The sequence below is a fragment of the Geotrypetes seraphini genome, chromosome 6 (genome assembly GCF_902459505.1).
Source record: "Geotrypetes seraphini chromosome 6, aGeoSer1.1, whole genome shotgun sequence".
NCBI lineage: Eukaryota > Metazoa > Chordata > Amphibia > Gymnophiona > Dermophiidae > Geotrypetes > Geotrypetes seraphini.
In genome coordinates this window covers 254,033,525-254,050,137 of record NC_047089.1, presented here as the reverse complement: position 1 = coordinate 254,050,137, position 16,613 = coordinate 254,033,525, and the positions used below count along the sequence as shown (strand labels likewise).

The window sequence follows — 16,613 nt, the reverse complement described above, 5'->3', positions numbered from 1 at the left end:
AACAATTAAAACAAATGAACACAGATAATCCCTTGGAAAATCAGCAAACAAGGAAAATCACTACTTAAAGAAACGCACCTTAGTAAAAGGACCCCTATGATACTTTGATAAACTTCCTGTGCAATTTATTTTGACAGCTGTGAGCAATAACCTGCTTGAGTTCAGATTAATTTTGTGTGTCACACAGTGTTGCATTAAATTATTGTTTCGTTTCTGTGTCTGCTATTGAGCATTTAACATGCTGGAATGGTCAGAATGCTTTAATTCTAAGCTTCCGGAAACCAGAACTCCGCAAGCAAAGTGCTTCAATGCATTGACTGAGAAAAGGGTTTAATGGGCTGTACTGACCTTCAGGATCAAGGAGTTTCGGGATCCCCAAGTGCCGCTGAGCTATGGTAAAAGCGTGCTCTAGCCTCTGCATGACGGACTGTTGGTTCACAACGCTGTTCCACTCCAACAGGTCTGGTCTGGAAAACAGGCACAGTTTCAATATCCCTCTCTTCTCCGTTCCGTTTAATTCCCAAGTGTAATCTCTCTCATACAAAAACATAGCTCATGTGGTGTAGATACCAATAGAGGTGTCTTCTTAGAATTTGGCAGCAACAACAGAAGAAAAACCAATTTCAAAAGAAGAGAATGGTCCGAACACATACAAGACTGTGGAAAACAATGTTCTTAAGAACATAGGAATAGCCTTACTGGGTCAGACCAATGGTAGCCTGTTCTCACGGTGGCCAATCCAGGTCATTAGTACCTGGCCAAAACACAAGGAGTAGCAACATTCCATGCAGAATCTCAAAGAATAGCAAGATTCCGGAATCCCAGAGAGTAACAAGATTCTAGAATCCCAAAGAGTAGCAACATTCCGTACAGAATCTCAAAGATTAGCAAGATTCCGGAATCCCAGAGAGTAACAAGATTCTAGAATCCCAAGGAGTAGCAACATTCCATGCTACCGATTCACGGCAAGCAGTGGCTTCCCCCATGTCTTTCTCAATAATGCATGTTTTTATTTCTTCAAACAATCCTAACAAACATAGTCTACATCTCTGTCTTGTGAGGACCCAACTTGGGCCGTGTTTCGGTGGAACTTGCCTTCCTTAGGGATCCTAGATGTGACATACAGTGTACAAATACACGGCAGAGTTTAGGTTCTCCTACTGTGCTATATCCATTTGGTTTACCAAGTCATTACTGTTTTTCCACATTTGTATTTGCGACCGTATTTAACATCTAGGATCCCTGAGGATATGGACTCTGTTTGTTAGGATTATTTGAAGAAATAAAACGTGTCTTCCATTGTCTTCCACAGTCTTGTTTGTGTTCGGACTCTTCTAAGAATTCAACAGTGAAACTCAATTAGACAAACTCTATTCACACATAGTTGTTTCCTAAAGCCCATTGCTCTCTGCTGGTAACATGTACCAGAATATTCTACAACATTGGTTCCCAAACATCCGAAAGGACTTTCAGCTAGTTGGGTTTTCAAGGCATCCACCACCTTCAATGCATGTAGAGTTAGCTCGAGTGGCTAGGGTTTCCTCAAAACAAGTTTGGGAATCAGTGCTCTACCCCTGGATCTAAGTCTAACCCTCCTCCTGGGCAGCAAAAGAAAACTCTTCAAGTGACCTTCATTAGGTGGACCACCAAGAGTAGTGTTGCTAGATTCAGGAAAAATTTTTTCAATTCGATTCAGCCTATGGAATCGATATTTTGATTTGATTTGATTCACTTTTCCTGCCCAGTTGCTCAAACGTCCTGGCAGGTTTATTTTGTAGTCTTTCCACCCACCCCACCCCACTCCGTTTGCCCTCTCCAACCTCACACCGGTGCTATGGTATAAACAAAATAAAAAAATACCTTTTTTCTTTCTCTCTCTGTTAGGTCCCAGCTCATGCTCGCTGTCTAACACCAGCTCTGGCAGGAGACACATTTCAAATCTAACATATTGTAATCACAAAATAGAAAATAAAATTATTTTTTTCTGTCTTCCACTGTCATATCCAACATGTTTTTCTTTCCCACTCTCTACCATCTCTCTCTCTCTCTCCCTGCCCTCTCCCCTTTGTCTAACATTTCTCCTTCTCTCTTCTCCATGCATGTCTCCCTCCCCTCCACCATATGAAGGATTTCTCCCTCCTTTCTACCTCTTTGTTTCACTGTCCTGTTCACGCCTCCATCCCAACTCTTCCTCTCTCCTTTCTTCCCCTCCCATCCCCCTGAGCAGCAGCTTTCCTCCTATCCCACCCATCCCCCTGCAAAGCAGCTTTCCATCCCTCCCTCCCATCCCCCTATGCAAAAGCATCCCACCAATCCTCCCACCGTGAAACCTGGCATACCTCTGAGGCTTCCTAAAGCAGCAGCAGTGGCAGCGGTCTGAACAGTATGCTTCATAACCTGCCCCACTAGGACTTCCCTCTGCCACGTCACCGATGCCATCATCAGTGACACGGCAGAAGGAAAGCCCTGGCAGGAAAGGCCACGGAGGTATGTCAGGTCTCATCAAGGTGGGGGGTCGCTGAATCAGTGAGTCCGATTTTCTCGGACAACAAATCAATTTGAATCAATTCACTGAAGCGAATCGGTGAATTGATTTGAATCGGCGAATCGGGCAGCACTAATTCAGAGACATCAGAGCTAGAAACTGAAAAGGGGAAACTACTACTACAGTGTGTGAGTTGAAATTTATGGGGGCAGGTATTCAGCGTGGTTTAAGCAGGCAGAAGAGGCTCATGCTTGCTTAATCCATGCCAAGCTGGCCAGCTGTCAACATTTAGTACCACTTAACCTGGTGGCGACACAAAATATCAGTTCTAATTGCCACGACACTCTCCAGGCAGTGCCAGGCAGTCTGGGGCAAGGTTGGGGTGGTCTCAAAAGTTTTGTGGGCACTAGCGATATTCAGTGCTGGCACCCATGTAACTAATTGGGAAAGTTGGACCACAGAAAAGACAGTCCTAGCTTTGCCCAGTTAGATGTACAGTTGTGGTAATGAATATTAGCCATATCCCAGAGCCGCCAAGGGGGCTGACCTATGCGGAATATTTGAAGCCCCGCCCGCTCCATTCCACCCATCAATCTGCACATAACTTCACTCACAACCACACCCCACTTACGACTCCGCCCAGCCCAACCCACAGCTCCACCCAGCCCCACCAATGGAGGCTTTCCTTCCTGCAGAAGCAGAAAATGTTTTGGGAAGGCCTCTCTTGCTGCTGCTGGGTGCGATGCTGCTCAACGGGAGATCCCGGCTCCTCAGCAGGAGTGTGGGAGATGGAGACTTGCCAGGTCTACGTACACACGTGACTTCCAGGCATCATTGCAGACCCTGACATAGCCTGGCATTAAATATCTGGTTCTAGTTTGCCTGGTGGTCGTCAGCGCTTAAAAACTGTTAATTGGCACTCGGTGGCATAGCAAGAGCAGGAGGTGCCAGGGATGGTGGCCTAGGGTCACCAGATTTTTGGGAATGAAAATCCAGACCCATGGCCCCACCCCCAGGCCTGCCCCCCCTCAACCTGGTTGCCTGGTTGCTGGAGGGCAAATGCGCATGCACTGGTGTGGCACGATGACATCGCACGTACGCGCGCATGCGCAGATATAAGGACATAAGAACATAAGCCGTGCCTCTGCTGGGTCAGACCTGAGGTCCATCACGCCCAGCAGTCCGCTCACGCGGCAGCCCAACAGGTCCAGGACCTGTGCAGTAATCCTCTATCTCTACCCCTCTATCCCCTTTTCCAGCAGGAAATTGTCCAATCCTTTCTTGAACCCCAGTACCGTACTCTGCCCTATTACGCTCTCTGGAAGCGCATTCCAGGTGTCCACTACACGTTGGCTATATTAACGAACCTGCCCGATCTGGGCAGGTTCGATGAATTCTGGAAACAACAATATGCAGATGGGGGCGATCGTAGGAACGCCCCCATCTGCCTGCTGGGATCGCTCTATAGCGATCCCTGCACATGCGCAGACCATCTGCACTGTGGGAAAGGGTGGGAGAGTTGGGGCAGACAGACGATCAGGGCAGGCAGGCGTTCGGGCAGGCAGCTCCAGGGATGCAGGCGATCGCAGCAGGCAGGCGATCTGGGTTAGCGGGAGAGTCGGGGCTGACAGGGCAGAGAGCAGGGCAGTTGGAAAGGGCTTGAGCGACTGGTCCTCAGCAGTCGAACGTTTGTGATAGGTCAGCCCAGTCGGTGTTGCAGGGTTTTGGTTAATGAATCGCGTCCCTGCCTACTTTGCATGCCGTTGCCCTCATCTGCATGCGCGAATCGGAGGATGGTCGGCAGAGAGGTAAGTGATTCGGGCCGGAGGGAAATCAGGGCGCAAAGGGGTCGCAATCCGATCGGTACACGATCGTTTTGCTCTGTGAATCCAGCCCTTTGATTCTCATATTCTAGTGAAACCATCCTCAAATCCTGTTGTTATCAAACCACCAGAGAAAATTTGCACAGGAGTGTGAAATGCATTTGTTGCATTTATAATACGGAAAGCCTTTGATCTCTCAGGCCTGGTTTGGTTTTGGAAAGCATAAAAGTCTTTGTTCTCTCAGACCTGCTTAATATCATCCAACCCTTTTAAAGGTAATCTACAGAAATAAACGAAACAGGGATGATAGCAAATTTGTCGGACTGACTATATATTTTGGATTAGCTTTCAAAGGTAGCTCTTCTCCCTCAGATCGGAAATGAACAAATGTTGACACATATATATGCATTCCAATGACAGTCTCACGAGACGAGGGAGGGGTGGGTAAGGTGAGAAAACAGGGAGATATGAATGGATAAGAAGAACGTGACAAAAGCAGTAATAATGTTATGATTTGTAATGCATAGAAAACCAAGAGAGAATCACACAGGACCTGGCAGTGTAGTGAATAAGCAAAGTGCTTTGTGGAACTCTACTGTCTCTGGCATCCGGCTGTAGCTTGCGAGGAGGTGATGAAAAGTTCTCAGCCCAACCGAGAAGAGAACGACGTGGCTATGGTTCAATCAATGATCTGAAGCAATGTCAAAACGTAGAATTGTGTTTCTGCAAATTGGCACCGAACAAAATAAGATAGCACGCTTTTCAACTACAGGGGCAAAGTAAGGCGCAGGATTTTGGAAGTTGATTGCTTGGCCTGAGAACGTTTCAGCACCCCCTCATAGCATTGTAGAACTATGCAGGCGACATCGGCAAAGCAAACGCTTCTCTTGGTGTCACCAAGGTGCTCTGTTACCCATCCCATACCACCAAAACTTGTGGCATTGAAAACGGAATGCAATTTACCGAGCTCCGAAACATTATGCTTTATGTTTCAGTCTTAACTAAACGCTTTTATATTTTAAGTAATTACTGCTAATAAGCGTCTCTGCGGCTGAATCATTATGTAGGCAACGAGAAGGTACGGAACGAAATGATAACTAATAATTACAATGGGTTGTTTGCAAACCAAGGTACAAAGGACTCGACCATTACTCAGAGCACTAGAATTTAATGCAACATATGGGATATGTACTTTACAACATCGGACGAGTCTGTGTGTGTCATTTAGCCAAAAAGAAAAGCACAAACGGACAGCTTCCAATTTCAGAGCATTGCCAGCTTTAATGGAGCACAGCCGTACTGTGCAAGGTAATCACACAGATTTCAACGCACTTGTTAGCCATCAGCACAGCCCGACTTAATGCAATAATTGCAGGTCGTTTGAAATAATATTTCCCATCTGTAACCGCAACTGGTGTCAAATGTCAGCCCAGAGCTCATTCACCAGACTCTACAGCTGTCTTGGCACTCGCTGCCTCTCCCCGGTGTACTCTGAACGGACCGGAGGCCAACTCAGTCGACAAATATGAACAGTGTTGATATTTCTGGCACATGTCGGACTGGGAAAATGGAGAAATCGCTAACAATAAGCTCAGATGGCCTGGAGCTCCAGAAAATCAACAATGGCCACGTCCAGCCACTGTTATCCATATGGCCTGTCCCCTCAGAGAGTTATTGTATGCAGACTGATGGCTTGTGCTTAAACTTCCTTACGGATGCTTGTGTTATTGGTATCTAAGGCTACATCCGAAGGGTTTGCTTTGATTGGTTTTTATGAGTATTTTTATGTGTTTTTTTCTTTGTTTTATGTAATCTTGTTCACTGTTTCTCTGTTTTCATCATAAGAACATAAGCAATGCCTCTGCTGGGTCAGACCAGAGGTCCATCGCGCCCAACAGTCCTCTCACGCAGCGGCCCATCAGGTCCAGGATCTGTATAATAATCCTCTATCTATACCCTTCAATCCCCTTTTCCTTCAGAAAATCATCCAATCCCTTATTGAACCCCAATACTGTACTCTGTCCTATCACACCCTCTGGAAGCGCATTCCAGGTGTCCACCACCCTTTGGGTGAAGAAGAACTTCCTAGAACTGGTTCTGAATCTGTCCCCTCTTAATTTTTCCAAATGCCCTCTCGTTCTTGTAGTCTTCGAAAGTTTGAAGAATCTGTCCCTCTCCATGCCCTTCACGATCTTGTACGTCTCTATCATGTCCCCTCTAAGCCTCCGCTTTTCCAGGGAAAAGAGTCCCATTTTCTCCAATCTCTCTCTCTCTCTCTTTCTTTCTATCTCTCTCTCTCTCTCTCTCTGTCTCCCTTTCTCTCTCTCTTTCTATCCCTCTCTACTCTTTCTATGCCCTTCATGATCTTGTACGTCTCTATCATGTCCCCTCTAAGCCTCCGCTTCTCCAGGGAAAAGAGCCCCAGTTTCTCCAATCTCTCAGCATATGAAAGGTTTTCCATACCTTTTATCAATCGTGTCGCTCTTTTCTGGACCCTCTTGAGTATCGCCATATCCTTCTTAATGTACAGCAACCAATATTGGACGCAGTACTCCAGATGCGGGCGCACCATCGCCCGATACAACGGCAGGATAACTTCTTTTGTTCTGGTTGTAATACCTTTCTTTATAATACCTAGCATTTTGTTCGCCTTCTTTGAGGCCGCTGCGCACTGTGCCAATGGTTTCATCGTTTTATCAACCAGTACCCCCAAGTCCTTCTCTACATTACATTGCATTACATTAGGGACTTCTATTCCGCCTACACCTTGCAGTTCAAGGCAGATTACAAAAGAGCTAACTGGACATTTCCAGTGAAGTTACAACAGGTTTTGTTTTGTTTTTTTGGTTACAAGGGAGGAGAGGTAGCTGGATTAATTCCGGAAGAACTTGCAAATTGGCTACTTTCACCCATTACCAGCCCTTCCATTGTATAGCTGTACATCTCTGTAAACCACCTTCAGATCTTTGTGCGAAATAATACATGGAGAGGGATAACAGATGATGAAGATGCAACACAGCTTATAAGTAGCCATACTGGCTTAATGCTTCTTAAGTACCGTGTTTCCCCGAAAATAACATAACATAACATTATACTTATAGACCGCGTTACCAAAAAGTTCTATGCGGTTTGCAAAAGATTATAAATATTAAACATAATCATATATTTGAAGGAGTCAGCTAGTCAGGTATTTGGAGAAAGACAGCTTTTTAGCCATTTTCTAAAATGTCTGAAAGAAACAGCTGTGAGCAACAATGATCGGAATTCTTTTTCATGAGAAGCTGCCTGAGATGCTAAAGAGTGATTTAGGAATTTCTTGCTTTTACAACCTTTTACAGAAAGAAAATTGAACAGAGCATGAGCCAGATAAGTAGGGGCTGCACCATATAAAACCTTGAAACAAAAACAGCCCATCTTGAACAATACCTGAGCTTCCACAGGCAGCCAATGCAATTCGCAATAAAATAACGTAACACGATCGTATTTCTTCAATCTGTAAATCAATCTAACTGCATGATTTTTAAAGATGCTCCTAATATGGGAGCGTTACCTAAGTGTGAGGTGCTGTTTTGAGAGACTGCTTCCTCGCCGCTGAGAATCAGTGTCCTGAACAATATCAGGCGAGGTGGCGATTTGGGGTGCTGAATCTTGGTGGGCACCCGCAGAGACAGACACCCCTACGTCATCGAGGTCCTTCACTGGAGAGTGAAAAGGACGCCGCGACTGCGGCACGGAGACATAGGCAAGAGCCCCTTGGAGACATGAGGAGACACAGGAGACACGGAGAGCCATTATTTCCAGGATACATATGACTGTTTTATTTATTAATGCTAATGGGGAAAAGAAAAGTGAAAGCAAAAGTCTCGACACTTGGATCAGCTGGTCCTATGGATAGGCACCTCTTGCCTCCTAGTGCCGTTGGACAAATTGAGGACGCAGATTCTTTATCAGGGGCATCGCTCAGCCCCTTAGAGCGAACACCACCTCCTCCTCCAAATACATCTGTTGGTTTGGATCTGATAAATGGATCCAGTACTCCTCCCACGGTCTTGTCTGAGCTACCAGTACCTCCTTTATTAGTTTTTGAAGAGATGCCAAAAGCAATATCCTTCCAGGAGGAGGCTTTGGTTGCACGAGAGACCCGAGAGGAGCCACGGTATGTTTCCCTTAAAGATCTGTGGATGATTAATACTAGGGTCGAGGGGTTATTGAAGTCAGTGGTGACTCAGAATGTAGTTTTCTAAAGAAGTAGTTCATAAGTTAGAAAATATTGATTCCAACTTGAAGGTTTTGGAGAAACGTATTTTAACAACTGAATCTCAAGTCTCAACCCTACAAGTTGTGTCTTCTTCAGCTGTTAAAGATTCACATATTATTCACACTCGATTTGAGATGATGGAAAATAAGTTACGGGCAAAAAATCTGCGCCTAGTCAATTTCCCAAAGACTCATTTGTTGACGTCAGAAATTTGGCTGCGAAAATACTTTAAAGAAATCTTGGGGTTGGCTCACATAAAAACTTTGCCCACAACAAATTCATACTATGTTCTACAGAATTAGGAGTAGACCAGTTAGAACCAACAGAGTTTGACTTGACGGGTTTCCTTGAAGACTCACAAGATATGAGTCAAACTAGGTCTACTCTATTGGTGACTTGTGTGAGAGAGATAGATAAGTCCTTAACTATGAAAGCTTTTTTTCAAAATAAACATGCAAAATTTTGTGGAGATAATGCTAAATTTAAAGAATGTGAATATATATTTTGGCATTCTGTACACCTTGAAGAGTGTTTGCAGCTTCATGAATCTAGTACACAGTCTCCATCTGAATTAAATAGAATTGGAGTTTAGAAAAGTATTATTTGCACCATTAATACTACTTGAAAGGGTCCAGGGAAGAGCGACTAAGATGCTTAAGGGGCTGGAGGAGTTGCCGTACAGTGAAAGATTAGAGAAACTGGGTCTTTTTTCCCTCGAACAGAGGATTCAAGGTACTGAAGAGAATAGACTTAGTAGATAAGGACAGGTTGTTCACCCTCTCCAAGGTAGGGAGAACGAGAGGACACTCTCTAAAGTTAAAAGGGTATAGATTCCGTACGAACGTAAGGAAGATCTTCTTCACCCAGAGAGTGGTAGAAAACTGCAACGCTCTTCCGGAGTCTGTCATAGGGGAAAACACCCTCCATGGATTCAAGACAAAGTTAGACAAGTTCCTGCTGAACCAGAACGTACGCAGGTAGGGTAGTCTCAGTTAGGGCGCTGGTCTTTGACCAGAGGGCTGACGCGTGAGCAGACTGCTGGGCACGATGGACCACTGGTGGAAATTCTTATGTTCTAATAGTTGATCATTGAATCATGATTATTTTGATGTTTATTTCCTAAATTGTATCAGGCTAACTTCTCCCGTGATGTGGGCTAGAGGGAATAGTGGTTAATGTTGATTTAAGGGAAAAGTTTTCATTATTTTCTTGTTTTGTACAATCCTTTCTTTATTATTATTTGTATAATGATATCTAAATTTGAAATAATAATAATTTTTTTAAAAGATGCTCCTAATATAAGCCCTCCACCCAAAATAAGCCCTAGTTAAGATCGACCCAGCACCCCCGGGGCCGGGCCTTCCCTCTGCAGCATCTTTCTATCCCTCCCAGTGACCAACTACCTACCCAGGATCCTCCAAGACATCCAAGCCCCGCCTCCTCCTCTCTTCAATAAATCAGCGCAGCCGCACTTGTTCTCTGTCCGGGTTGATGCAGCAAGTTTCACCCCGACACATGCGCAGGCGAGCAACATCAGAGGTCGCCTGATACGCTAGCGCATGCGTATGGCAACCTCCGCGGGCAGCCAGATCACTGCACGTGGAATTCACCGCACTCACCCGCCAGAAGATAAGGTGACGACCTCTGTCTGTGTCGCTGGCCCTTGTATACCTTAGTATGAGCTTTGCTACATCAGCTCGGGTAGAGAACAAGTACGGCTGGGCTGAAATATTGAAGTGAGGACTTGCTATACCGGGCTAGTTAACTGTGCTTTGCCACCAAAGCGGTGAGTGTTAATGTACCAAGAGTTCTGTGATCTTATAAGTCGTTTTTTTGTTTTTTAAATTTGCGCCGGTTCTATGAATAATTCTAGGCATAGATTTGGAGGCAGAGTTAAGGGCAGACTGAGGGCCTGGCGTAGGTTATTATAGGTAGAGCATGAAGTTAAATTGCTTCGAATATAATGCGTTTTTTGGACCCAAAATGAATATAAGACACTGTTTTATTTTCAGGGAAACACGGTAGCAAAATAAATGGTCTGACAAACATAATTTCATGAACCCTGGCAATATTACACCCTGTGTAATATTACCCTGTGTAATATTACACAGAACCAACCGAGAGACGATGGGATCGACTCACGAAAGGCGCCACAAGCCCATGTGCGCAAAAATTGGACGCTACACAAGTATCCTGTAACGGCAAAGCTGTTAACCAAGGGACATATTTGTCCCATAACTTTAAAATCCTATAAATTTTGATTGGGATAGTCTACAGTTCTAAATTTGATATGTACGGATTCCATATGATACTGCCTTTATGTAAACAAACTGGTTCCGACATTCATTCATTAGCATCGTTGCCAGATTGACGAGAAGATTCACTTGCCACACTGTCCATAAGCCAGAAGTTTGATTTTTTTTTTTTTTTTTAAATAATGATATTTCACAAAAAAAAAATCAATTTTTTGGCATCTGCAAGCCCTTTTTACCATAAAAATGTCGTCAAAACCACAAAAATTGGCCTACGATCCTTATGGTCCTGAAAGGGTTAAGAGCACAGAAGCCCAAGTCGGGGTTGAGAACCTAACTTTAAGGGTGAGCATCTACGCCCAGGGTCGTAGCGAGCTACGCACAGTTTACACGTGAAGCAAGGTCTCCAAACTTGTGTCCTGCCCATTGCCTTCCCCGCTTGGCTGTGGCGCAGTGGGCGGGGACAGCAGTTCCAGGGGGGGTGCATTGTACGGAGCGCGTTGCTGGCATCAGATGGTCCTGTTTGTGCCGTTTCAAAGGCTGTCAGCTGGGCATGTAACTGGCAGGATTCTATGAACTTAGCAAATAAGTGCCTGGCACGCCACGGACTCACCCATGCCGCTCCCATGTTGCAGTTATGTACTATAGAATTAAGAGGTTACTTTTATAGAATACCACTTAAGTGCACTTGCATTGGCAATTGCAAAATGATGTCAATGAATGTCACCTAAAAGTCATGATTTGACAATTAAAACTAATTCCTGCTCTCTTAAATGATTAACCCCCCCCCCAACCCCTCCCTTATACAAATCCGTAGTGCGGTTCTTAGCACGGCCGTGGCAGTAACAGCTATGAGTGTCGGAGCTGTTACCGCCGCGGCCGGCGTTAAAAACCGTGCTACGGTCATAGCTTTTATTATTCTGTGTTTTTGTCAACTTTCATTGGGTTTGGGGGGATTAGTATGATTCTTTCAATAAAAAAGTTAAAAATTAAATTTTTGGGGGGATAGGGGGAGAGGTCAATAGGAAAAGGGAAAGGGGGTAGGAATTAGGGGGAGGGTATTGAGAGATGTAATGGCTATTTTGGAAATATATTTTGAAGAAATGAAAGATATTTGATGGAAATGAATATGATGAATTTTAATTGAATGACTATTTTATTGTATTAAAATATCGTATATTTACTGATTTCTTCAATAAAAATGTTATAAATTAAAAACCGTGCTACGGTTTTGTAAAAGGGGGGGTAAGTTAGGTGCTATTCTAACACCTGTGTGCACAATTTTGCACGCTGGTCACAAAAATGGTGCTCCCAAGTTTATGGAATTAGGGAGTGCGGAAGGAGATTTTTTTTTTCTGGGTACCAAAAAGTAGCACTGGTCTGCAAATCCAGGTACTAGACCAGGAGTGGGCAACTCCGGTCCTCGAGGGCCGGAATCCAGTCAGGTTTTCAGGATTTCCCCAATGAATATGCATTGAAAGCAGTGCATGCAAATAGATCTCATGCATATTCATTGGGGAAATCCTGAAAACCCGACTGGATTCCGGCCCTCGAGGACCGGAGTTGCCCACCCCTGTATTAGACCAAAGAGAAGATGCAGCTGGTGACAGAAATGCCAAACGTTGTGCGCCAAAAAAAGAGACTCAGGATTTCCTTTTTCTGGTTGCTAAATAAACACTTTTACCTGGTGCATTTATCCCATTGCCTTAGGCCAGGGGTGGGCAACTCTGGTCCTCGATGGCCAGAATCCAGCCGGGTTTTCAGGATTTCCCCAATGAATATGCATTCAAAGCAGTGCATGCAAATAGATCTCATGCACATTCATTGGGGAAATCCTGAAAACCCGACTGGATTCCGGCCCTCGAGGACCAGAGTTGCCCACCCCTGTATTAGACCAAAGAGAAGATGCAGCTGGAGACAGAAATGCCAAACGTTGTGTGCCAAAAAAAGAGACTCAGGATTTCCTTTTTCTGGTTGCTAAATAAACACTTTTACCTGGTGCATTTATCCCATTGCCTTAGGCCAGGGGTGGGCAACTCCGGTCCTCGAGGGCCAGAATCCAGCCGGGTTTTCAGGATTTCCCCAATGAATATGCATTGAAAGCAGTGCATGCAAATAGATCTCATGCACATTCATTGGGGAAATCCTGAAAACCCGACTGGGTTCCGGCCCTCGAGGACCGGAGTTGCCCACCCCTGTATTAGACCAAAGAGAAGATGCAGCTGGAGACAGAAATGCCAAACGTTGTGCGCCAAAAAAAGAGACTCAGGATTTCCTTTTTCTGGTCGCTAAATAAACACTTTTACCTGGTGCATTTATCCCATTGCCTTAGGCCAGGGGTGGGCAACTCCGGTCCTTGAGGGCCAGAATCCAGCCGGATTTTCAGGATTTCCCCAATGAATATGCATTGAAAGCAGTGCATGCAAATAGATCTCATGTATATTCATTGTGGAAATCCTGAAATCCCAACTGGATTCCGGCCCTCGAGGACCGGAGTTGCCCACCCCTGACCTAGAATGATACCAAGGACAATGACGCACCTTCTCAGTGGAAAAAGTGAGGCCACGTCACTCAGAGTCTTTCCTAAAGCTGAATCTCAGAGAGTGGCCTGAAGCCAAATGGAAGGGAATTGAGAGTCATCAAGAGTGACAGTTTTCAAATTAGACCACACCATGCGGTGATCAGCGGATGCCAGATGATCACCCACTGTAACATCAGAACCAAGTGAAGACTTGTGTGCATGAAACAGAAATAATGGGTGATAATTCCAAAAGCGAAAAACGAACAGTCTGCCTAGGATAAAGGGCATGGCGTGATGTCCCCGAAATACCAGGTGAGTGGATCCAAAGACGAAACCAGGGCAAGCGTACAGTAAGTCCTTGAACATACGGACACTAATCTCGATCTTCTGGAAACAGCAGCGTGAATACAAGAAAGCTCTGAGGGCCATGAAAAGATTTCAAGCCGACACAGCTTTGTTCAGTTTGTGCATTAAACATTATACTAATATTGATTCTACAACATTGCAAGGATATGTTATAAAAACTCACTTTATTTTGGCATGTCAACAGTAGCAAATTCTAAAAATGAGACACTTTTCTACTTGAAAAAAAAAAAAAAAAAAGCAGTGTTTAAGGGAGTCCTTTGTTATTCAAAATGCCTGGCTCCATGCACACATACTTAAAAAATCAAGCTCCAGAGCGTAACTAGTAATCTCTTTAATACTGGAGATCACAGTTCTCAAAAATCATAAACCACAGGACACTCCCACCAGCAGTGTTTAAGAGCTCCAATTACTCCCTTGCATTTGAGGCTCAAAGGGGAAGCAATTATGTTCATCTTAAACAAATTCTCTGGGGAGCCTAATACCTTTTTCTATTTGCATGTTTTTCTTACAATGTGTCTCTCTGGAAGAAATGTACGGCGAGAAGGACTCTATGGTGTAAGAGCTCGGATTCAATGCGATTAGCCTGATCTGGTCCTCGTAATTGTAAAAGCTCATTTCTAAATTGTCTAACGCAACTGCTGGGACAAAACAAAGAGCCAATGATGACCAACTTGAACTCGAAACTATATATTTATAACTATGACCTAACTATTAATTTATAACAATTTTTATTGAAAGAATCAAATAAGAATACAATAAGATAATACAAAAATACATTCAATACAATAAGAATCACAATAATAATATTTCATACATATTTATATCATTCATAAGAACCTAAGAAGTTGCCTCCGCTGAGGCAGACCAGAGGTTCATCTCGCCCAGCGGTCCGCTCCCGCGGCGGCCCATCAGTGGTCCCAGACTATCCCTATAACCTACCTCTACTCCTATCTGTACCCCTCAATTCCTTTATCCTCTAGGAATTTCCATTCTTTTCTACACCCCCCTTAATTCCATCCCCTATCCCCCTACCTTCCCCTCCAAATGAAATCCCCCACCCCGGGTGAAAGCTAACAAAAATAAAGAAATAAAATAACTATCTGTAATGTAATTAGATAACCTAAGCTTCATCGTAAGTCATTGAGAACCAAACTTATTCTTGGTGAAAGATTCTGAATATAAGGATCCCAAACCTCCATAAAAAGATGAGTTTTTCTAGGCGAACGTCAAACTTCCCAACTCTCGAATGCAAATATACAATTGATTCCTCCAATGCCAGAAACTTGGGAGATTCTTTCTGTAGCCAAAATTGCATAATACATTTACGCCCAATCATAACTGTATTAATAGTTGTCCTGATCTACCAGTATTAGCAACTTGATTGAATGTTCGGATCAAACTGTCTACTGTAACGTCTTGGGTTACTGACCCAACTTCTTGTTTCATGTTTCAAGTTTATTAGATATTTCATATACCGTCTATTCAGAAAATCTTAAACAATTTACAATGCAGTTAATATATATTACATTAGAGATTTCTATTCCACCATTGCCTTGCGGTTCAAGGCGGATTACAAAAGAATTACAAAAAACGTATTACAAGAAGAAGATATCTGGTAATTTCTAGAGGAGATAAAGAGTAGTTGAGATTGCTTTGGGGAATCGGGAAGGTATTGGGAAGTGGAAAGGAGCTAGCGGTATTAAGCCGTTTACAGGAATTTCTTCAAAAGTAGCATCTTTACTTATTTTCTGAATGTTTTGTAGTCTGGGGTCATAATTAGTAGACTGGAGATTTGGTTGTCGAGTTTTGCTGCTTGTGTGGCTAGGAGGCCATCATATATTTTTTTCCATTTGACTTCTTTGATTGGAGGGTGCGTGAATGGAGTGTGGGTTTTCCTGTGTCTAGTTGATGTAGTTTGGATGAAGCGGTTGTTCAGATAAGTTGGGCTGTCGCCGTTTATGGTTTTAAATAGTAGACAGTAGAATTTGAATAGTATTCTTGCCGGAATTGGAAGCCAGTGTGAGTTGAGGTATGCCTTTGTGATGTGGTCGTGTTTCCTTAATGAAAAGATGAGTCTCAGTGCTGTGTTTTGGATTGTTTGCAGTTGTTTTATCATTGTTGCTGGGCAGGGGAGGAAGAGAATGTTGCAATAATCTAAGAGACCTAGGACTAGGGATTGTACTAAGAGCAGGAATTGTGTTTTATCGAAGAATTTTCGAACTTGTCTTTATATATAAAAAATTAAAAACAGTTGTTTATTTTTTAAAAAAAAAGGGGGGGGGGGGATAGCCAGACAATATGAAACTGGCATGATACAGGGGGAAAGTAGGGTAAGGAGTATATAATTACATTGAGATAAAAAAAAATACAGAGAGGAAAGGATGACGGGAATCCCGACAGGAAGGGGAAAAAGCTCCTTTGGAAGGATAGTCATCCTTGACTAAAACATTTGTCATGTACTGTAAGTGTCTTTAAATAAGAATGTCTTAACTTTGGGCTTGAATTTTTCCAAGGAGGATTCTAATCTGAGGTCAAGGGGCATAGCATTCCAAAGTAAAGGGGCCGTGACTGAGAAGATTGTCTTATGGGTAATATCGTAGACAATTTCGCAGATAGAGGGTATTGCTAATAGATTCTGAGTATTTGATCTCAATGACCTCGATGGGATGTAAGGGGTAAGAAATTTATCGATAAATGCTAGTTTTAAATGTGAGAAGAAGTAATTTATAAGTTATATGGAATTGGCAACCAATGGGCATCACGGAGTAAGGGAGTTACATGGTCAAATTTTTTAGCTTTGTAGATGAGTTTTATAGCTGTGTTTTGGATAATTTGGAACCGACGTATTTCCTTCTATGTTATACCTTGGTATAACGAATTACAGTAATTGAGGTGAGAGATTACCAGA

General features: G+C 43.6%; 1 protein-coding gene across 12 annotated transcripts in view; it reads right to left on the bottom strand.

Annotated features, from left to right (window-relative positions):
• The window catches only part of DMD (dystrophin), a 2,510,493-nt gene that overhangs the window by 1,599,501 nt on the left and 894,379 nt on the right, over positions 1-16,613 (bottom strand). For all 12 annotated transcript variants that reach the window (XM_033949686.1, XM_033949693.1, XM_033949692.1 and 9 more), the window contains exon 7: positions 349-467. In XM_033949686.1, the coding sequence (XP_033805577.1) occupies positions 349-467 (119 nt within the window). The remainder of the gene's footprint in view (positions 1-348; positions 468-16,613) is intronic.